The sequence below is a fragment of the Anthonomus grandis genome, chromosome 1 (genome assembly GCF_022605725.1).
Source record: "Anthonomus grandis grandis chromosome 1, icAntGran1.3, whole genome shotgun sequence".
In the NCBI taxonomy this organism is placed as follows: domain Eukaryota; kingdom Metazoa; phylum Arthropoda; class Insecta; order Coleoptera; family Curculionidae; genus Anthonomus; species Anthonomus grandis.
This window is the reverse complement of record NC_065546.1, coordinates 1,976,958-2,000,357: the sequence shown is the minus strand read 5'-3', so window position 1 is coordinate 2,000,357 and position 23,400 is coordinate 1,976,958. Positions and strand designations below refer to the sequence as shown.

Below are 23,400 nucleotides of genomic sequence, written 5' to 3'. Positions count from 1 at the left end.
TGTTAGTAACCCTGGTGTGGGGAGGACGATAAATCATAATCAATGCTACACTAGAGACATTTAGTTTTAGTTTTAGAAAAATAAACTCAAAACTTGACAATCTCACAGGGAATGACGGACCTCACATAAACCCCCACACCACCACCTCTCCTGTTAACTCTATCTTTCCTATAAAATGAATAGCCGGGTAAAGATACATTATTGGATGAGATAGCTGGATTTAACCAAGTCTCTGATACTCCTATAATATCATATACATCAGTTACTAAATTATTAGGCTCTGCAATGCTAGGCAAAATAGATCTAACATTTGTATTGGCAATATTTAACAAAGAAGGCGCATTTTGAACCATTTAAGAAAAAAGAAACAGAAATCAACAGTTATAATTAATTTTAAATCTTAGTTTCGAAAGATAACCTACATATACCGGACAATCCTTGTTATAAGCGTAATGATCGATTGGTGATTTATGCCTATTTTGCTTGTTTAGTCTAACACAATTTATACAACTCTTCTCACTGGACTTACACTCTTTCAGATTATGGTCCTTACTACATTTGGGACAGATATCCTTGCGCTCCCTACAGTCCCTTCTTGTGTGGCCGTATCCACAGCAACGGTAGCACTTAATAACACGTAAATAGTCCTCAATTTTAGATTTCCTCCATCCAATAAAAATAAATTCCTTTTTGAGAAGCATTTCCCGAACCGTAGGGGAGGCTTCAATTATCAAGTCATATATGTTATTCGAGTGCTTTAGCTTGGTAATAAACCTGATTTCAGAGGAAACAGCCCCCAAGTTATTATTTAAAGCAGTGATGTTATTGATTATCTGCTCAGGTGTTTCCAATCCCTCCAATCGCACATCCCTTACAAGTAACCTTGGATTGTATTTTAGAGCTTCATCAATTTTGTATTTGTCGCCTACTGTAGCACTTAGAGAGGTTTTTAAAGCCTGTAACGATTTATCATCCTGACAATGGACAGCAACACCCCCACGTATTTTCCTGGTGTTATTAATACAAGCCTTTATATCCCCTGGATTGATTGAATGTGCTATTTTAGCCAAGATATTGTCCTGACCGTTTCCGCGATTGTTTTTGATAAGAAGAACAGAACTCGATTTTAATACATTACTATATGAGTTAGTAGCTGCTGTAGAGATATAGTTACTACTATTTGGAGGTGAGATGTCCCTTGATTTGGAATCATGTAAATTATGAGAATTAAGCACTGTTTTTTGCAACTCTATAGTATATTCAGAGCTTATAAGCAACTTTTTGGTTAATTCAAGTTCTCTCTTCACACAATCCACCTCCTTTTCTAGCAAGACATTATCACAGCTGGTGGCGGTTGAATTAAGAATGTGCTTTTTGTTACAATCGTCACATAACCAGTGCAAGTTAGGACAATCAACGATTATTTTAAGCCATGAATCTCTAATAGCCACACAAGAAGCATGAAATGTCAGCAAACAGCCACTGCACTTAACAGACTTATTTACAACAATGAAATTGTCCTTGCATTTACCACATGTATCTACTGGGATATCAGAAGGCATATTCTCATCCCCAAATTACCATGCTCAAATACCAACAGACTCCAATTACGAAGCAAAGATTGCGTCAGGAATATCTGCACAATCCGGCAGCAGGGGCAAGACCAAGACAAATCGAGAAGTACTGCCCCACTTGAGCATTGATATTTTACTATCTATGCTCAAGTGGGGACATATAATATAACGACCGAACTTGTGTGATTCACACAGCAATCATTTGTAACCAATGACAAGTTATTCTTGGTGGAATTACCGGAACCGGAGGCCGGTTTGTCGATCTCATAAATGCTTTTCTTTGTTTATGTACTTTTTATTTAGTGCCGGAATTTTGTGCATATGTATAGACGTAGCGTATTAGGTAGTGTTTCTACAATTTGGAAGAACCGGGATGCAATAAAAAATGCATTTAATGAGAATTTGCTACCAAAGAAGAAACTTAGGTTATCCAGTCATGCAGATATAGATAAGGCTTTATTTCAGTATTCAGTATATATATTACGGTAATTAACCAATTTACAAAATAAATATAATATATAATGGTTTAAAACAGAGTAACTGCAATAGAAAAGAAGACACACTTTAAGCAAAGTGAAGATATAAAATTATATTGCACTTAAGCAGATTTTAAAACTCGTTGAAGTGAACTCAGAGAACAATGAAACAAATCTATACTGACACTATTTGAGTTAATCATTATTCTACCTATTGCACAATTGTTTTCACCATACAGTGTTCGATGTTGTTCAAGGTAGAATAATCTAGTCTGTCTGAGCACTGTAGTAGGAGGAACATTTAAATTAAGCTGACACAACAACTCAGGAGACTGTATTACATTGTTAAGAATCTTGTATGTTATGACAATATCGCAGTTTTTACGTCGAGTCTCCAACTTTTCAATGTTCAGCAAACTATACATTTCACTGTAATTAATATCAATACAAGGAATATTAAGCTTGTAAGCAATGTATCTTATGAATTTACGTTGAACTTTTTCTAGACACATTATATATTTAGCATAATAAGGTGACCATATACATGAATTCGACTCAAGTTGACTGCGAACCAATGAAAAATACAGTAATTTGATGGAATCAATACTGCTGAAATCATGAGTGTACATCTTAATAAAACCCAACATTTTGTAAGTCTTATTACACAGGTATTCAGTATTTTTTGAATAAGTTAGTCTGCAATCAAAAAGCACCCCAAGATCACGTATCTCTGATACCTTCTCAATAAGTGAACTCATTAGATGGTACTGATGAAATGGTGGACTAAAACTCCTGGTAAATTGAATATTTTTGCATTTTTTAGCATTTAGGACCATTCTATTGTTCTTGCACCATAATTCAAATTTGTGAAGATCAGAACAAAGTTCATGATGTGCCAAGTTACTGTCTATAATTTTAAAAGTCTTAACATCATCAGCAAAAAGCAACACATTACAATAATTAAAACAATGAACAACATCATTAATAAAAAGATTAAATATTTAACTAGTTTAAAGTTGAAAGAAGTAGAGAATCGCCAATTAGTGGTCCTATACTACAGGCAAAAGTGGAACATTTCGGCAGGCTACTGAATTAAGGACCGGAATACACCTGCACAGAAAGTTGGATAAAACGTTTTGGATAAAAATAAGTATTCGAAAAATGCATAATATTGTTTATGGAAAAATAAGTGGTGAATCTGCTAGTGTACCTCCTGGAGTGACAGAAAACTGGCTTAAAACTGTATGGCCTGAAATAGGAAAAGGGTATACAAGTGACCAGATTTTTAACGCAGATGAGACAGGTCTGTTCTACAAAATGCTTCCAGGCATGACACTGAAATTTAAAGGCGAAAAGTGCAAGGGAGGGAAAATGTTCAAAGAAAGAATTACTCTTTTTGTTGCTGCCAATATGTTTTGGTCAGAAAAACGTAAGTTGATTGTTATTGGAAAATAAAAAAACTCAAAGACATTACCTGTTTCCTACATGTCTAACAAAAAAGCTAGGATGACTTCAGACTTGTTTATTAAGATGGACGAAGAAGAATTTAATCCACCATCTGTTGAAGAAGCTTTACGAGCAGTGAAGACCCTAAACAGTTTTTTACTATACAATAATGCGAGTGACGAAAAACTTTTAGATACAACTAGTTTTATTGAGAAAAAAATTGAATCAATTTACTTTAACTCGCGTTGCAAAAAACAATCAGATTTTTTACTAAATGAACTACATAATTTTTTTTTATATGTACATCCATACAAATGTATTTTATGTACGAGGGTTGTCTTTTAAGTTTTGCATATGCAGCTGGAATAAAACAAAAAATAACTTTTAACGACTTTATTGTTTTTCAAAGTATTCTCCACGAAATTTAATGCACTTTTGCATGCGCTCAAACCAGTTGTCAAAGCTGTTATTCCACTCGTTTGTGGGTACTGTCAAAATTGCATTTTTTGCGTTAACTGCTTCCTCTGGCGTCTGAAACCTCTGACCACGCAGTTCATTCTTGATTTTTGGAAAAGTATAGAAATCGTTAGGACTTAGGTCGGGACTGTACGGAGGATGATCCAATAATTCGACGTTTTGATAAGTTAAAAATTCAATAGTTTTCCGGGCTGTGTGCGAACTTGCATTGTCTTGGTGGAGGATGATTCGTCGTTGTGGGTTCGCTTTTCGAAGCTCAGCGATGACTTTGGGCAAACAAATGGTAATGTACCAATCGGCAGTAACAGTTCGTTGATTCTCCAGAGGAATTGTTGCAACATGACCTGCTTTTGAGACAAATGTTGCAACCATCTTTTTGGATACACTTCGAGAACGAATGACTTTTGTTGGCTTTTCTTCATCTTGAAATACCCATACAGACGACTGACGTTTATTTTCAGGTTCATATGAGTAAATCCATGATTCATCACCACTGACAATGCTGTACACATTTTTAGAGTTTCCTGCCTCAAAGCGGTCTAGAGTTGTTTGACACCACATCACCCTAGCTTCTTTCTGGTCTTCAGTTAACAGATGCGGTATCCAGCGGGAAACTAATTTTCTTACCCGTAATTTTTCATGCAAAATTTTTTGAATTGAGGTCTTTGAAATCGCCAATGAAGCCTCAATCTCACGATATGTCACATGTCGATCTTCCGTGATAAGCATACGCACAGCATCGATGTTTTCTTGGGTGACAGCCGTTTTTGGTGCACCTGACCTTGGATCGTCGCTAAGACTAACCCGTCCATGCTTGAATTCTGCATACCAACGAGAAACTGTCGACTGATGTGGTGCTTCATTACCGAAAACAGAAATCAACTCAGCACAGCATTCTTGTTGAGATAATTGCCTTCGAAAATTGTAAAAAATGATGGCCCGAAAATGTTCTCTGTTTAATTCCATGGTATGCGCAATTTGCTACCTTTAAAAATTCACTGTAGCTGTAAAACTATATGTATCGCACTGACGTTTTGAATTTAAGAAAAGTAAAGTTTGAGGTTAAGTTTGACTAATGACATTTGATTAGTGACGCCCTCTATGTTTCTATATGCAAAACTTAAAAGACATCCCTCGTACTATGTAGTACGAGGGATGTCTTATATGTACCTTACGTTACCTGTATCAGTGTAAATTTAGTTTTTTTTATATTGGATTTTCATTTTTGGTTTTTTTGCTTTATATGTATCCATGTATTTTCAGAGTTTTGTAAAATTAAAAAATATTTATAACATACATAATTATGTATGTACATAGGCTTATTTAAAAAAAAAAGATGTAGTGTATGTAGGTCCTTTAATAACGACGGCCGTTTATAACGACCTATGTTCAGTAATCTTTTCTCCGTCGTTATATCCGACTTTCACTGTATTTATTTTATGATGAAAATGTATCGTGAACGCTACCCTAATAGAAGAATGTCAGATACTCGCTTTTTTATCAGAGCTCGTTAGAATTTTCGAAACTTTGGCCTGTGTGGTAATAATAAACAAATTAGAAAACGTCGAAATGCTGATGATGACCATCGACATGCACATCACTTACGCCGGTTCAGGATTTGCATTCTGGAAATGATGTGATGCGGAAAAAAGAGTAATCATTCAGTGGCTTTGGACGGGTAAGTCCTCTGATTCATATTTCCTGTCTCCAAGATTAAACTCGGAACTGTTTGTGGAGTTTATTAACAACGCTCTGCAGGATTACATATACGATTTACGCATTAAATTATGGCATAAAGGTTGGATTCTATTGGATGGAGCTTCTCCACATTTTGAATTAGGTGTGAGAGAATGACTAAACGCAAATTATCCATAAAGATTGATTGACTTTAATCTGTTACACCATTAGGTATGAGTAGTATTAAAGATAAAGCTCACGAAAATCATGCATTTATAAGGGAAGATTTGATTTTAAGGTGTCAGCTGCAATACATGTTAATTAAAAAATGTCAAGTATATATTGAATTGAAAGGAATATATTTTGAGCCATTTTTTTAATTTTACATTTAACGTTCTGTCATTTTATTATTGTTGTCGAAAGTGACTAGTTTTCAGCATTTTTTCAGTTTTTGTTTTTTTTTATGGCAAATTTTTGATACTAGAAAAACCAGTGTTCCATTAGAATTGGGCGAAGATGTGTCCGTACGGACGCTACTGGTACTACTGGCTACTGGTTTGAAGTAAAATACTATTTTTTTTCCTAGAACGATCTGCCTAATTGAACGTACCAAATTTCAATTAAATATCTAATAAAATTTAAATATTTTAATTAAAACTTTGACACCTGATATGGGACAGAGAGAGAGAGAGATAGATAGAATGGAAAAGGAGATTAAAAGGCTCTAAATGAACAGCTTAAAAGAAAAGAAATAAAAATATTCTTCCAGGCAGTTGAGTGCACTCAACCATTGAACAAAGATGAGAATGCCTTTTATTATCTGACAAAGACAGAAAGAGACAGGAAAGAAAAAAAGAGTAAGAGGCTCTAAATCAATTCAATTGCCAGGAAGAATATTTTTATTTCTTACAGGCAGTTGAGTGTACTTAATAATTAGACAGAGAGAGATAGGAGAGGAAAGGAGATTAATAGGCAGTAATTCAACTGCCTGGAAGAATATTTTTAATTTTTTTCAATGTATCGAAGCATTTCTCGAATATACTTTACATTTACAAACTGATATTATTTTGAGATTTTCTTCTGCCATTTAAGTTTTCGCTTTCAAAACTGGACCACCCTGTATATAAATAGTCAAAAACCTATATTTTTTTAATATTCCTTTTTGACTTCCTAATTCATTTGCAAAAACTTTAATAATGCAAATATTATGAAAAAAGCTTTTAATGGTATTACCAAGGTGGTTTGAAACAGTCTGTTATTTTAAGTTGGTGATAAGTTTTATATTAAATATTTAGTAAATTGTTCAAAAATTCATACATATAATATACAAAACTATGCTTAATTTAGAATCTAGTGCGATTGCCGTTGTTACTATTTTGGTCCATTTGACCAGGTGCGTTATAAGCCCTGAAATAGAACATTTCATTCTTAATTAATGATTATGGACATTAAAACATGATTTAAATTTTAATCAAAATTATTAGAAGAACTATACAAGAATATGTGGCAAATGGTTTGCCGAATAATGGATATTTTTAGTCACTTACTTTGGAGCCATATCAGCATAACGTCCGTCGGGCGGATGAGATCTTCCGGCATAATCTCTAGCTACGTCACGGCCGGGCCTTTCTTCGTACCTTTTCGACTTTTTTCCCTTCTTTTTACCCCTTTTGTCTCTGCTAAAAAATAAATATATATTTGAGTAAGAAACATAATTAACCCTACTGTCAAGGGAAACAACTGAACAAAATTAAATCCTAAAAATTGCAACAATTTTTTTTTGTTAAGGTACAATTTTCCTTGTGACCATCATTACCCTGCTTTGTACATGAATTTGGTTAGTATTCGTGTTATTAGTGAAGTATTTCATACTTAACCATCGCCGTACCGAATATATGGGTCTTCGATGACCCGAAACTTAAAAATCCTGAAATATCTTTTGCTTCCTTGATTTTTTTTTCAGTGAGCGTCCATGAATTCTCAAATTTTATCATAACAATGCTTTATTTGGTAAAAATTAAAAAAGAAACTATAGGTATATGCTAAAACTCCCTTTTTTACAGATGTAAATAAGATAAGTTGCGTATATTTCCAATTTATTGCTTTGTTGTTCAGTTTACTGTTGAATGTTACTGTGAGAGGGTTATTTTATTTTTCAATAATAAATAGTAAAGTGCCATGTGGTCTAAAAATAAGGGTTTATCTGACAAGGAAATATTGATGCATTCTTCAGATGACGAGTGCAAAACCGAAATACCTTTGGAACAGGCATTTAGGAGGACACCTCGGATGAGGAGCCTGAGATACATGACGGCAATCGTTCATTTCAAGAGTTAGAAGAAAAACAAATACATTTACCTGATCCATTAGAAGACGAAACAGAGCAATAAACAGTCGTACGATGTTGATAATCGCACTTGATATACTGTTGCACATAAAACAGGAAAATCCAGAACATGCAATATCTTGCAAGAAAATAAAGGTCTTACAGATAAAAGCAAAGATATAAATTCTATCATTGACTGTTTTAAGCTGTTCTTTTCTAATGATTTATTAGATATTATTATAAAATACACAAACAAAAAAGCTAAAGACTTTATAAGCACCTATAATGAAGTCAAGATGGAATCATGGATTGAGGTAGACACGACAGAATTTCTCGCTTTCCTCGGAAACCTGATTCTTACTAGTAGATTTTGAAAATCAAGAGAAAGTGTACGTAGTTTATGGTCGACTACAAACAAAGCATTCACCAGGCCTGTTTATCAGGCTACTATGTCCAGAAATAGGTTCCCTGAAATTTTACGTCACCTTCGTTTCGATGATCTATCTACAAGTGCTGAGAGAAAAAAGGAGGATAAACTTGCTCCGATTCGTGAGATCACTGAGATATTTGCTGAGAATTGCAGGAAATCTTACAATCCTTCAGCTTTTGAAACTATTGATGAGCAATTGGTAACTTTCCGGGGTCGTTGCTCATTCAAAGTTTACATACCAAGTAAACCGGGCAAACATGGTATAAAAGTATGGGCTGAAAATTTTTATTGCTGCAATTTTGAAGTGTATTTAGGAAAAATGAATGGAATAGTAGAAAAGAAACAAGGACCTCGAGTTGTTAAAACTTTAGCAAGCCACTGGTATCGTAGTGGACGAAATATAATCACTGATAATTTTTTCACCGACATCACTTTAGCAGAAGATCTTTTGTCCCAGAATCTAACAATTGTGGGGACGGTCCGCAAAACTCGTAAAGACCTGACAAAGTGCTTACTGGACATTAGCGAAAGAGCAACGTATTCTTCACAGTTCCTTTTCACACGTGTCCTACGTTACGAAACCTAAAAAATTTGTAGTACTGCTATCTCCAATGCATCAACGAAATTTAAACCTGATATAATAACCTCCTATAATGAGGCAAAAAGTGGCGTCGATTGCTTGGATAAAAGGGTACGTGAGTACTCTTCCAAAAGATGCACAAGAAGACTGGGCTCTACGTTTATTTTTCAATTGGCTTGATGTAGCTTCATATAATGCCTTTGTCATCTGGATTACAAAAAACCCAGACTGGAAAAGTTCTAATGGTAAATTGAAAATAAGAAGGAAAAATTTTTTAGAAGAACTAGGTAACATGAAAATACTGTTCGGCGAGCATAAAAAATTCATGAGGATGGTAGAGGGTTTTCCGCAGCTACATGTCAAGCTATTGAAACTACGGGAGTTCCAGTAAAGAAAAAGCAGTCCAATACCCACGCGGGCGCAAAAAGAAATAGATGTTTTCAGTGCCGGGGAAATGATAACAAATATTCCACAAAATGTGACAAGTGTCAAAAATTTGTTTGCCCCACACACTCAGAAATTAAAATTTCTAAAACAGTAGTATGCTCGTATTGTTTAAAAGACGAGGATGGAGAATAAGGACTATAATGTGATTTTTTAGACAAATAAAAGTAAATTTAGTTTGTTATTCTTTTTCGTAAGTTTTTTGGGTATATGTATTTAGAATAAAAAGTTTTAGTTGTTTATTTTTGTAATAAACGTAAAGCAAAATCTCATCTTTTATTATGGTTCCCATATTTTTTGCACATAAACATTTTGCAAAAAAAGGGTCAATTTTGACTCGGTTCTGGGATCCAAAAAATACTATTATTTTGGGACGGCTAGGGTTAAGGATAGTGCCAAATGTTATGGTCGCTCAAGTATAGATAGAAATAAATGCAACTTTAAATATATTCTGTAATTTGGATCACACAAGGCAGTAAAGCACGTTTTAATAGTAAACTTCCTTTTTACATTTCTCTTGAAAACTTAAAAAGTGGCCATAAAAGAGTAGTCTTCAGAGGCCCTTATACTGAGATAAATACAATATCGCTCATATCTAGAGCAACTTTTTAAAAACAATAAATAAACGTATTTACTGCCAAAATATTTAGGAATTCAGACATAAATAAGATTTAACAAATATCATGATCGGAATGTTTTTGTTTAACTTATGAGACCACAGGCTTTGATGATAATTTTGTTGGTTTTTAAACAGTCCATATATAGAGCAAATTTTTAAAAATCTAAATTTTATTTGAAATTCTGTTCAATCCCGTTTGTACCCTTCAGATAATCTGTGGTGAATGTAATAATATAAAGACTTTAAAATGCCAAGGGGTGTACATTTGTCACTGCAAATAAAGGAAAAGATTATAGAAAAATTGGAGAAAAGCAGTCTAAAATAGTAAAAGACTTAAATTTATATAAATCCATAATACCCAGAACTGTTTCTTATTTTAGTAGAAGGGATACTTAGGAAGGAGTTCCAAAAAGTGGCAAAAAAAGAAAAAGTGATGGTGTGGTGGATAGAAATATAAAGTGATTGGTTGTGCAAGATCCCTTTATTAGTGCTTCTCGAGTTAAGCAGCAGTTAAGACTTGTTTCAATATTGGTAAGTACTATAAAACGAAGACGTAAGCAAGCTAGTTTACATGGCAAAGAAAAACAGAGAGTCTAGACTTCGATTCGCAAGAGAGCATCTTAACTGGACTTACCAAAAATGGAAAACAGTAGTATTTTCAGACGAAAGTCGATTTAAACTATTTAGATCCGATGGTATTTGCTAGGTTAGGAGACCGGTGAATGAAAGATTTAACCCTAAGTATACGCGACCCACCGTAAAACACGATGGTGGTGGCATTATGGTTTGGGGTTGCTTTGGTTAGGGTCCATTGGTGAAAATTGAAGGTGTTATGGATCGCTTTGTATACCAAAACATATTGGAAAGTCATATGCTACCATGGGCAGAAGACAACATGTGCTTAAGATGGGTTTTTCCATGTGACAACGACCCAAAACACACATCAAAATTAGTTTGAAGAAGTAGTCCATACTTGCAGTGGAGTTAATAAGTCAAAGGGTAACTAAAATTGTTCATCATCTATCCTACATGTTTCGGACATATAAGATGTCCATCTTCAGGGATATACAATGAGGGTTTTCGTCACAACATATAACAGCTATCGTGCTACTGGCAAGGTCAAAAGTTAAAATGTCAACAATAAATAAAAGGGCATATTAAGATGCATGAGAAGGGACTAAGCAGGGTCTATACAAACATTAAAATCACATAATTACAAAACTAGGATAATTGAAGCTTAGTTCTTGTTGACATAACAATTATCCTAGTTTTGTAATTATGTGATTTTAATGTTTGTATAGACCCTGCTTAGTCCCTTCTCATGCATCTTAATATGCCAAAGTATATTTTCATATTTTTAATGCTTATAAACCATATTTTTATATGTTTCGGGTATTCGCGCATTTTTTTATGTTTTCCACGATTCTAAAGCCAGTTTTATTAATTTCAATTATTGAAAATTATTTGTTAGACATCGGAAAACTTTTTTTTTAATTCTAGACATTTGATGTCATCGCCTTATCTCTTCCAGGTACCGGAAATAATCAAATCAACTCCTAATTAAAATTATGACCCCAATTAATAGAAAAAAATCCACTCTCTACAACTGCAATAAATTAAATATATACAAATCCTTACATTAGGCAAATACTATTATAAAAGCGCTAAATTCCTAATAACCAAACTACTCTACAATCGAAGTGAAAAACATTCTTTTAGCACTGGTTACGGCATGCAAGGACTCACCTGTGCAAGGGAATATTGTCCCCTCTATCGGCATACGCGTCATACAAATACTCGCTGGAAAATAACGTAAAACAATGCATTTTTAGGACCAAAATCAAAGATAATTTAAGTAAATAACAAAGGAAGAAGCCCTAAAGCTGTTTAACGGTTACGATATCATATACGGTATAATGGATGCAATATTTAGAGAGAAGATGCAGACATTCTCTTATTTCTTTAAGTTGATCTGATTTTGTCAAATATTATATCTATGTATTTATATTATAATTGATTTTTTAATTTCTAATGCTAGACTTACGTTTCGACAAACTGGTCATATGGCTTATGCCTCTGGTAAAGATTGGCCAATATAATTGATACGATAATCGTGATTATATATAAGATGATCGTCCAGAATAAGCTGAACCAAAATCCGTTCTGAAAATAAAAAAATTATTTATTTACTACACATGTCTTTTTAATTTTACTATGTATTATTAAAAAAAAAATTCTTAAAATGGTGTATTAAATGACAAATCAATTTTTTTTCAGTGAAAACTATGATTTTCTTTAGGTAGTTTAAAAGTAATGGCCAATTTTAATTATATTTTATGCTGACCATATCTAGTATTATAATAATAATATTGTAGCGTTTTATTTTTCTATTCTTTATGTTCACTAACGCTCCATTGACATTAATTTCAATAATTACATTAATGATTTCAATTTCTTTTATTCATGTTTCTTTAAATCCACACTGTCAATGACTCCTTACTACTGTAACGCATCACTCTCCTGGTTTAATTATCCATGCTTTCTGTTACTTCTCTGATTGATCATAAATAATATTTCCTCTAATTGGCTGATATTGACAGCTCAGGCGACAGGTGGGGTCGTTATTGAATGTAGTGATGGGCTAAACGGTTATTTTGGACTATCAGTTATAACCGCGACTGTTGGTCATAAATAACAGTTATTCTTACCAGTTATCCTGGTACTGGCATAATATAGGTATACTAATAACCTAATAAGATAATACAGGTTCAGAATTCAGATTCTATACAGCTGTTACCCAAATTAAGTTCTCTTCCTCCAGGTGCTTTGGTTTTTGTTGCGATAAGTTTTGGCCCGGTAGGCAGATTTTTGTTGCCTGGCCGGCTGCGTCTCTGTGTAATGACGGACCGGCCTGTACGTGTTTAAAGGCCGATTTTGTTGACTCGATCCAGGGTTATTTCGGTTACTTACAGTAACCGAACTAACATCCCCCCCCTATTTTTAATAAGTAAAGGTCTTTGCACCGTTTTAAGTTCTTTACTTGCATTTTCAATAGCCTTGAGAGACTTTAGTTTTTCTGATAGATCTGTTCCAAACAGATATTCAGCAGGCACGCATTTTTCAGCAACTACCTGCAGGTTTTTTAAATGAGGTGTAATAAGATTTTTCCTTGTAACAGATTCCCGATGGAAGAGGTTAGTTAGTATACGACCAGAGTTAAAAAGATCTGTAAGTAAATCGCTTTTCATGCCTCCAGGGATATTTTCAATATTTCCAAGGACATTCGTGATTACTTTGCCTAAAGCAACGAGCCCTTTTCCTAATTGACTCTGTACCTCAGAGTGTGAATAGTCTATCGAAAGATTAGACTTTTGTAAGGCGGCCTTAACCTCCGGATTGAGTAATGGGTGTTGGATATTGATTTTATAAAAATGTAGGAATCTTTACAGTTTGTTCCGCTAGTTCTGTAATGTAAGCAGCGTGATATTTAGGTTAAATCATAGATAGCAGGCAGTGTACTAAAATGAACTATTTTTTGTATTAACGAGTTGGCAACACAGTGTTTTAAGTTTTTTTTTTCTCTCTTAAGTAATGGCCGACGACGCCGACGTCATTATTTTTGTAAACGTTTAGTAAGTTTTCTCATTTTTTCGCGTTTAGTAAAAGTTTGACCATTAAATCCTTTTGCAATGTACGCTTCCGAGTTTTATTTCAATAAATAACTTTAAGAGGTTATGGGCCCAGTGGCCAGAAGTCGGTTTATCGCGGCAAAAGGATTATGGTAAAAAGTAAGCTGTAGACAGTTTAATAGTACATTCCTGTTTGGGTGCAAAGTATTCTGAGTCGTTATTTTGTGTTTGTCTGGAGAAATAGCAGACTATGGCTGGACAAAACCATAATACAGTGCCAATCCTAAAGGCGAACAATTTCAATAATTGGCATTTTAGAATCAATACTTTGTTGAGAAGGGAAAACTGTTTAGAGGCCATACAAGTAAGTCAGCCTGGTGAGGAGGCTCCTACAACAGAAAGAAATAAGTGGCAAAAGAAAGACTATAAGGCTCAGTCGATTATTGTCCAAGGAGTATCAGATAAGCATCTGGACATAATAAAGGACTGCACAAATGCAAAAGACCAATTAGAGGCCCTGAAGAATGTTTTTGTTAGGTCTAGTTCCTTTACAAAGCTGTCATGTTGGAGAAAACTTCTCAATTTAAAGACTCATACAGGTGAGAGGCTGGAAGATCATTTTTTGAAATTTGACACCATTATTCGAGAGTTGAGAGAACATGGATCTGACTTGAGTGATAGTGACAAGGTATGTCATCTTTTATTATCTTTGCCACAGCAGTATGACACTGTAGTCACAGCTTTGGAGACTGTGTCAGATGTTACTTTTGATTTTGTTAAGGCGAGGCTACTCGACGAAGAAATGAAGTTAAAATCCAAGAGTGTCGAAGAGAGTGAAATTGGTTTGCATGTAGCTGGTAAAACTTGTTTCGTATGTGGCAGCCCACAACATTTTCAAGCCCAGTGTCCGAAGAATAAGAAGCGTAACTTTAGAGGAAGAAGCTACAGAGGTTTTGGAGGTAACCATAGAGGTTTTAGGAGTGGAGGTCAAGCTCATACTCAAGAGAAAACAAAAGGGGCTAATGATACTAGGAGGCATCAAGTAAACGCAGCTACTGTAGTAGTACTATATGCAGCTAACTATTGCAGTCAATTAGAGGGTAGAGTCAACTTTGTTCTTGATTCAGGGGCAAGTAATCATTTTGTGCAGGCAGGGTTGGAAAATAAAATGCATAATGTGCAGGTGCTACCACAGGATGTATGCATACATATAGCCAATGGTGAAATTTTGAAGTCAAATAAGATTGGTACTTTAAAAACAGAATGTCAAGGTATCACACTATCTATTGAAGCTCTCATCGTGCCAAAAATGAAGCACAACTTATTGTCTGCATCAAAACTAACCTCAAGAGGACATCGGATAATTGTGGAGAAGAATGGAACTACCATAAGCGGTAAAGACTTCACATTGCAATGTGAGACCCAGAATGGGTTGTATGATTTATCTATAGATAAAATAGTTGAACCACATATGTACCAGAGCCATATATCAGTGGAGGACTTATGGCATAGAATTGGGGAGAATAAAAGGGTCACCAAAGCGATTGGAGATTTAGTGCATAGTGATGTATGCGGACCAATCACACCAGCCACTGTACATGGTGGTAAGTACTTCCAAACTATATTGGATGATTACTCACATTTTTTGATTATCAAAGTATTAAAAACCAAAGATGAGGCTAGCTCAAATCTTATACAGTATGTTAAAGATCTTGAGAGGCAATATAAAGTCAAGGTCAAAGCCTTTAGATTAGATAATGGGGGTGAATTTATATCAAGAGATTTCCAGAATTTTTGTAAGAAAAATGGTATGTCTTTAGAGTACACAATGCCTTACACACCTCAAGAAAATGGGAAAGCCGAGAGGATGAATAGAACATTACTGGACAAGATTAGGACTAAAATCATTGATGCAGGTATTTCAAAAACCCTGTGGGATGAGGCTCTCAGATGTTCAGTGTACGAATTAAACCGTACCCCAACCAGAGCTCTACCCAAAGGAGTTACACCCTCAACAATTTGGCATGGTAGAAATGACCTAAGCAAACTTAGAATTTTTGGTTGTCGAGCTTGGTATACCATACTACCTAAAGGTAATAAACTGGATGCAAAAGCCAGAAAGGCCATCATGGTTGGATATTGTGGTGGTGGTTACAGACTTTGGTTGCCAGAAGAGCAGAAGATTGTGAAGTCCAGGGATGTAAGGTTTGACGAGAGCATAATGGAGTACAAAGACCGAGACAAAGCGACCATGGAAAAGAAGGACCTGAAAGGAATTCAAAGAAACAAGTATACTTACCTGAGGAAGAAGAGGAAGATGAGAGACAAGTTGAAGTGCCAAAACAAATTCAAGAGACAGAACCTCCTGACCCTGATGAAGCAGCAGCTGATGAGAATGCCGGTGGTAGTAATGATGAATATGAAGAGCGTTTACCCTGGAGTGAAGAGACTACAACAACGAGAGGTAGGACTGTTAATAGACCCAAGACTTTAGCCGATTATGAGCTATACAGTGCTTATTGTCTGCTAACAGCACTTCCAGAGGAACCAAAAAGTTTTGAAGAGGCCTGTAAAACAGCAGACTGGAAAGAGGCTATTCAAAAGGAAATCCAATCTCATTTAAATTCTGAGACATGGATCCCAGTCGAAGAACTTCCTGAAGGGCAAAAAGCCATCGATACAAAGTGGATTTTTAAAATTAAGGAAAATGGTGTGAAGAAAGCGAGGTTAGTAGCGAGAGGTTTCCAGGTACCTTATAATGAGAGCGATGATTTTAGTTACGCACCAGTGTGTAGACTAGCTACGATAAGATTACTAATTTCAGTGTCATTAGAGTATAACTGGAAGTTATACCAGATTGATATACCCACAGCTTTTCTAAATGGATTTTTAGAAAATGACATATACATCAAACCACCCGAAGGATTCTTAACAGAGTTCAAGTGCCTAAAGCTAAGGAGAGCTTTGTATGGATTGAGGAATGCTCCCAAGTGCTGGAACATGAAGTTCAACCAGGTCATGACAGATTTAAATTTTACAAGGTCACAACACGATTATTGTCTCTATGTGAATGGATCAATATCTTTAGCATTATTTGTTGATGATGCATTAATTATTGGACCAGATAAAGAAGTTAAACAACTTATTGATCACTTGTTCCAGGAATTTAAGGTTAAACTTATGACAGAAGTTAAGAGTTTTCTTGGAATGGATCTAAAAAGGGAGTCAAGCAGTGTTCAAATAACCCAAAGAAGAATGATTAAAAGGTTGCTAGAAGAGTTTAGAATGGAAGAGACACGAGCCGTAGCAACTCCAATGGAAGTAAATTTTCAAATAGCTGTAGTGGAGAGGCAGTGTTAGAGAATGTTCCATACAGGCGTTTGGTGTGCAGTTTAATGTATTTGTCCTTAGTAACCAGACCAGACATATCCTACAGCGTATCTTATTTATCAAGATATTTGGACAAGCCAACTGTGAGTGCATGGAGAGCAGCTAAGCGGATTATCAGATATTTAAGCTCCAATATTGACTATGGACTTGTGTTTGCCAAATCGGACAATGAACTGATAGGTGTTTGTGATGCCGATTGGGGAGGTGACCATCTGACTCGAAAGAGTGTTAGTGGATTTGTGTGCTTTCATGGGAAAAATCTGATAGCATGGCATTCACGAAAACAAAATTGCGTTGCATTATCCTCGATGGAAGCAGAGTATATTTCTGCAGGACTGCCAGCACAAGAACTTGTAAATCTCAAAGGTGTGCTCAGTGATTTAACACATGTAAATAAACCAGTGCTATTAAATTTAGATAATCTTAGTGCCATATCTATGATTAAGAATTGTGAGAATTCAAAGCGTAGTAAGCATATAGATATAAAGTATAACTATATTAAGGATCCTTATGTAAAAGGTGTTTTATTAATAAAATATGTAAGCTCTAATGATAATTATGCTAATATGTTTACGAAATCATTAGGAAAAGAACAATTTGTAAAGTTTAGGTCTTGTGTGTTAAACAAATGTTATTATCTATGTTTTGAATTCTTAAGCAGGGCAATTTAAATGTAGTTTTAGTATTAGGTGACTGATTTGTTATTACATTTAAATTGAGGGGGCGTGTTGGATATTGATTTTATAAAAATGTAGGAATCTTTACAGTTTGTTCCGCTAGTTCTGTAATGTAAGCAGCGTGATATTTAGGTTAAATCATAGATAGCAGGCAGTGTACTAAAATGAACTATTTTCTGTATTAACGAGTTGGCAACACAGTGTTTTAAGTTTTTTTTCTCTCTTAAGTAATGGCCGACGACGCCGACGTCATTATTTTTGTAAACGTTTAGTAAGTTTTCTCATTTTTCTCGCGTTTAGTAAAAGTTTGACCATTAAATCCTTTTGCAATGTACGCTTCCGAGTTTTATTTCAATAAATAACTTAAGGGCAAAAAGGGGTTAAAAGAGGCAAATTTGAGGGTGTGTCATATTTATTTAGGATCGCTAATAATTCATCCTTTTTAAAACCATTTTGCAGAATAGTCTTCCACCTCTTTGCAAGTTCATTGTGCAACAATTAACCGTTTACTGCCGTACTTTCTGGATCAACCTCGAGCATTTCAATGACATCCTCTGGTAAGAATACGTCATTATGAATTACAAGTTCATTTCCTCGAGAGTCGTTTGACAAAACGCTACAGGCGTCGTCAATGTTGTTTCCCTGAGGGGCGTTACATACATCCCTCGAACCGCCTAAATGTGATTGAGCACTACAGGTACCCAAATCCAATAAACTATCCTCTGAAACAACGCTACAGGCGTCATTTTGAATATCACGATCAGAAGGATCTTCAGCTGGACGTGGCAACGTCGGAATTACGAGCGAAGCCCGCGTTGGAGCCGCAGCCGATGGCGTAATGTTTTTCGTTTCACGGTCACGGTGGACGTGATGACGAAAATTCCTTGATCTGCTTCGTTTCTGCGAGCGTGCGCGTGGGCTTCTTGGCTCCCGTCGCCTAGCCTCGTGACGACTTCGAGACCGGGATTGTCGAGTTTGTTGTTGTTTAACACTCTTAATTTCCCTTCTCAACTTCTTTAAAAGTTGCCGAGTGGATACAGAATCATCTTCGCTGCTCGAGGAGCAACTACGACCCCTTTCCCTCTTTGATTTGCCCATTCCAACTGTAAAAAATAGCTATAATTGGAATAAGGGAATTAAATTAATATAGGTTTTTACGTTTGAAATCCAATATCAGTCAAGACGTCCAGCTAGGGTAAAATTAATAAGGTTACCTACTTACCCCAGGGCTTTGCGTATACAAAAAAAAAACAGATATAAATTTCACTCTGAATGGGCGACTGGCCCTAAAATAAACGTCGCGAAGAGCAGCAACGTGTGGACGCTCTGAGCACAAGAAACACAATGACACATCGGACACGGGGCATCAAGGAGATGGGGATAGGTAATGGAGCAGGGCCGGACTTATTTTCTTTAAACATTGTGCTCTAGAGTAGAAGAAGCATGTACTACATAGTAAACAATTATTGTAATATTGAGGACTGGACCTGAAATATAATTGTCGAAAGAACTGCTCCTACACACATGATGTAGTTCGATATCTTCGCCCTTTTATGCGTTATTTGCGGTTATTAATAAATATGCGTTTAACGTGATGTGCGCCAATAAGGGTAACTGCTTAATTCTCTATTCAATATCGGTTATAACAGTTATCAGCAAATAACCGGTTATTAATAACGGTTATTGATATATCGCCCATCTCTAATTGATTGAGTCGGTACTGCGTCCATTTTTCGACGACTTGTTCCCGTGTTGCAGGCAGGAGCGCACGTAAAAGGCCAAAATATGATTTATAATTTATGATCCTTAATCTTGCTCCTTTAAGGAACCGTTTATTTTATAATTCTGATGCAGGATGCCCAAGATTTTGATGGATAGATAATGAAACTTAGCAAGGTGAGTGTGTCACATTTTTAATGCCATTCATTTTTTTATCGACAGTGAATACAATGGCAACCGTTGTTTTAAGGTTTTACTTTTCCGTTTTTCTCTTTATTCTTTTTCAATTGTTGATGGTTGCAGGCTTTTGATTTCCCCGGGAAATTGCTGAAAGCGGTGGAGTTGGAGCTAGTATTAGAGATTCCGGGTCCGGATAGCTGAGCTGCAAATGGCATACATCCACAACCTCGGTTTTGAAGGTATATACAGGCCAGTTTATTCCATTTATTTAAATATTACTAACCATAGATTTGTCTCACGTTTATTGTCAATCAACATAATTCATAGCAAATTATTAACATTTATCAGATTAGAACATGAGGTGTGTACATATCTTTGATGTAAATTGGTAATGTTGAGATTTTTTTTGCCTCTTTAAATCTACCTTATCCGGGTCATTTAAATGTTAATTGAAACCTATATATAGAGTTTTTTAACTAGTTTTTATTGTCTTATCAGTTTAAGCACAACCTACTGCGGCAAAGTAAGCTTTTTTCCAAAAACAAATATTACTTGTGATACATAGTTAAAAAGGTAATTTTGCAGAAATTTTAAAAATGCAAAAATCAAATATGGCGCGTATAAGAAAAAACAAAGTTGATGATAATTGGCAACAGTCAAAACGTCGTATTAAAAATCTAAAAACTCCGTCATGTAGCACGAAAAAGGTGGCAATGCAAAAGTGAAAATTATTTTCAAATCGAAGAAAAAATAAATTCATAAGAAAATAAAATTGATTTTTCAAAATTTCGTATCGGAATATAAAATTTTTTAAACGGTATTGCTAATCTCAAAAATTCTCAACTTTGCCCTAATTTAACCACCTTCGTATCTCTTATAGATTCCGAATACCCCATGTTGAGGGTCAAATTTGAAACACCCTGTATAATTTTAAAAAAAATACTTACAAGTGGCAGCAAAACTTTATCACAAGTTGAATTAACGGTGGAGTTAAACACCAAGCTAATAGGACCGCATTGCCCGATTTTGTTCTCAATATGGTCAGAGATCCGGTCGATGTATCCTTCTATCATTTGTTTAGTTGCACCTATGAATTCAGCGGAGATCTGTGAATACAAATACAAAAATTATTAATTTATTATTCTTATACAGTAAGTAAAAGCAATTGAGATATTTTCGAATAACAATCTCCATTATTAACTAGGAAAGTGGAGAAAATGGAATGAACTCAATCCTAAATTAAGACTTCTAGTAAAAAGTGAAACTGCACATGTGTGTGAAGCTAGCGTCCGATCGATATTCGATTCGATCCGATTCGATATTATATTCCCAAAGAAATTGGAGAAAGAAAGAAAATGGCGGGCAAAGTAGTTGTTGATGCCGAACCTCCCGACGTTTTCTTTAAATGCTGTGTAAAAAAAAAAGCTGCTGCAATAAATGTAAATGTAATTTGTGTAGTTTGTGGTGCTACTTATCATCAAAGTTGTTTCCAAAGAAAAAAGCGTGGAATAATCGATAATATTAGAGTTGTTTGCTGTGCCAAAAACATAACCTACAATTCTGATGTAAACAAACTAAAAGGAGCTGATATGGAAATTTTTTTGTTAAAAATGCTAGTACAGCAACTACAGGAGAAAGGAGAGGCACTTAGCAGTGAGACTGTAAAGTTAAAAAGTGAATTGGATATATTTCGTAAGAAATATAATGAACTAAAAAATCAAAAGGTAAATAACATACCATGTGCCACTCAGGTGACTTTTGCAGAAAAACTTAAAAGCCAGAAATCAGAATCTGTAATAGTAATAAAACCTAAGCAAACTCAAGAAAGTTCATTAACCAAAAAGTTTATTCAACAGAAAATTAGTCCTGTCAGGGTTAGTGTGTCAAGGTTTCAACTTGCTAGGGATGGAGCCATAGTAATTGCTTGTGAGAGTGAAGACGAAATTAATTGTTTAAAGAATAACAACATAAAAGAAAACAACATAAAACCCACAGACATATTCATGGATGATAGTGACACCGACATAGTGGATCAGATTGTTCGTTGTAATGCCATACAAGAGCATGCTGGTTTTTTTCATGAAAATTGTAAAGAAAAGTGAAAATAAATATAAAAATTTAGATTTAATTCTAGAGGTAGATCCAAAAACTCATAACTTGTTACTAAGGAAAGAAAAAGTTAATATAGCTTGGTCAAGGGCATGGGTATTTAATCATATTCATATCATTCAATGTTTTAACTGTATGGGTTTTGGCCATCTAGCCAAAAACTGCTTAGTGTCAAAAGTTGGTTCTAGATGCGCAGAGAATCATTCTTATAAAGACTGTGGGTCAAATGAGCTAAAATGTATAAATTGTTGCAAGTCTAATAAAAAAGTTCAGGTCTAAAGCTGAGCACATCTCATCTGGCCTTCGATAGGCAATAATGTCCATGTAGGCTTAATTTATTAGAGGTCATTAACCAGAGAGTAGACCATTCAATTTAAGTAGAGGGAAACTAATAGCTTTGACATAATTGGTGTAACGGAAACATGCTTAACAAGTGATACATCATCAGATGCTGTTGGTATTCCAGGATACAATTTTTATAGAAAAGATCGTAATAGAGGTAGAGGTGGAGGCGTAGGCTTCTACATAAAAAGCTCAATAAAATGTGAGAGTTTAAGCTTTATGAATTTAATATCAATAGAAGGTTTTGAACATTATTGAGTACGTATTAGAGTAAAGCAGAAGTTATCCATAGCAGTAGGTGTTATCTATAGAGTAGGTAATAATGTATTAGAATGTGTAAATATCTTGGATAGAATATTACCTGAAATCTTTCCTGTAGATGAGTATGTTTTAGTTTTTGGTGATTTAAACATCAATATGATGAATATTCAAAACCCAGTCAGCAAATTATTTGATAGCTATGACTTTTCTCAGGAAATTGAAGAACCAACTTGTCTGACTGATACAAGAGCCACTTTACTAGACCCAATTTTTATTAATGATAAAAATATTGTAACTCAGAGTGGGACATTAGATTCAAATGGGATAAGTGATCACCTATTGACATTTTGCTATATAAACATAACATGTATTATAAAAACTGAAAAATTTTTGACTATAAGGGATTTTAAGCATTTCGATGAACCTGAATTTTTACTTGACCTTCAGTCTGAAGTATGGTGGGATGAATTGTTCTACCTTCATGATATAGATAGTAAAGTTGAGTATCTGACTCATAATATAAAGTATTTATTTAATAAGCATGCTCCCGTAAGGTCCATTAGAGTGACTAAGCCTTATGCACCATGGTTGACTTATGCAATAAGAGGTTTAATGAGGGAAAGGGACAAGGCAAGGCTCAAATGTAAATTAAACAACTCTACAGAAAATTTTGGACATTATAAAATGCTTCGAAATCTTACTAAGAATTCTATACGTAAGGAAAAATTGGCTTTTTTGCAATATCTGGAGACCCAAAAGGCTCAACGAAAAGTTTGGCAAACTTTAAGAGACCTCAATGTTTATGTTCCTACAAATACAGTTATTCAGATTCCTCCTGAATTGGTAAATGTGGAAGCGATAAATACATATTTCTGCAGCGTTTTTAAAAAATCAAACAACTGTGATAATAAAGTAGCATATGATAATAATAATAAAATAAGGGAAGGCATACAATTTACTTTCAAATTGGTCGATCCCTCTGATGTGTTTAAGTATGTGCAGAGTATTAGGTCAAATGCAGCAGGTATTGATGGCATAACACTT

General features: G+C 34.9%; 1 protein-coding gene across 4 annotated transcripts in view; it reads right to left on the bottom strand.

Moving 5' to 3' along the window:
* Positions 1–23,400, bottom strand: part of LOC126743982 (prominin-like protein) — a 126,093-nt gene that overhangs the window by 16,667 nt on the left and 86,026 nt on the right. The window contains exons 13-17 of one of the 4 annotated variants that reach the window (XM_050451291.1): positions 20,592–20,750; positions 12,094–12,212; positions 11,796–11,849; positions 7,198–7,329; positions 6,906–7,057 (exon numbers count right to left, since the gene is read on the bottom strand). In XM_050451291.1, the coding sequence (XP_050307248.1) occupies positions 6,994–7,057; positions 7,198–7,329; positions 11,796–11,849; positions 12,094–12,212; positions 20,592–20,750 (528 nt within the window). In that variant the 3' untranslated portion in view covers positions 6,906–6,993. Of the gene's footprint in view, positions 1–6,905; positions 7,058–7,197; positions 7,330–11,795; positions 11,850–12,093; positions 12,213–20,591; positions 20,751–23,400 lie in introns of those variants that run through there. The other 3 variants (XM_050451282.1, XM_050451306.1, XM_050451298.1) reach the window with 3 other exon arrangements.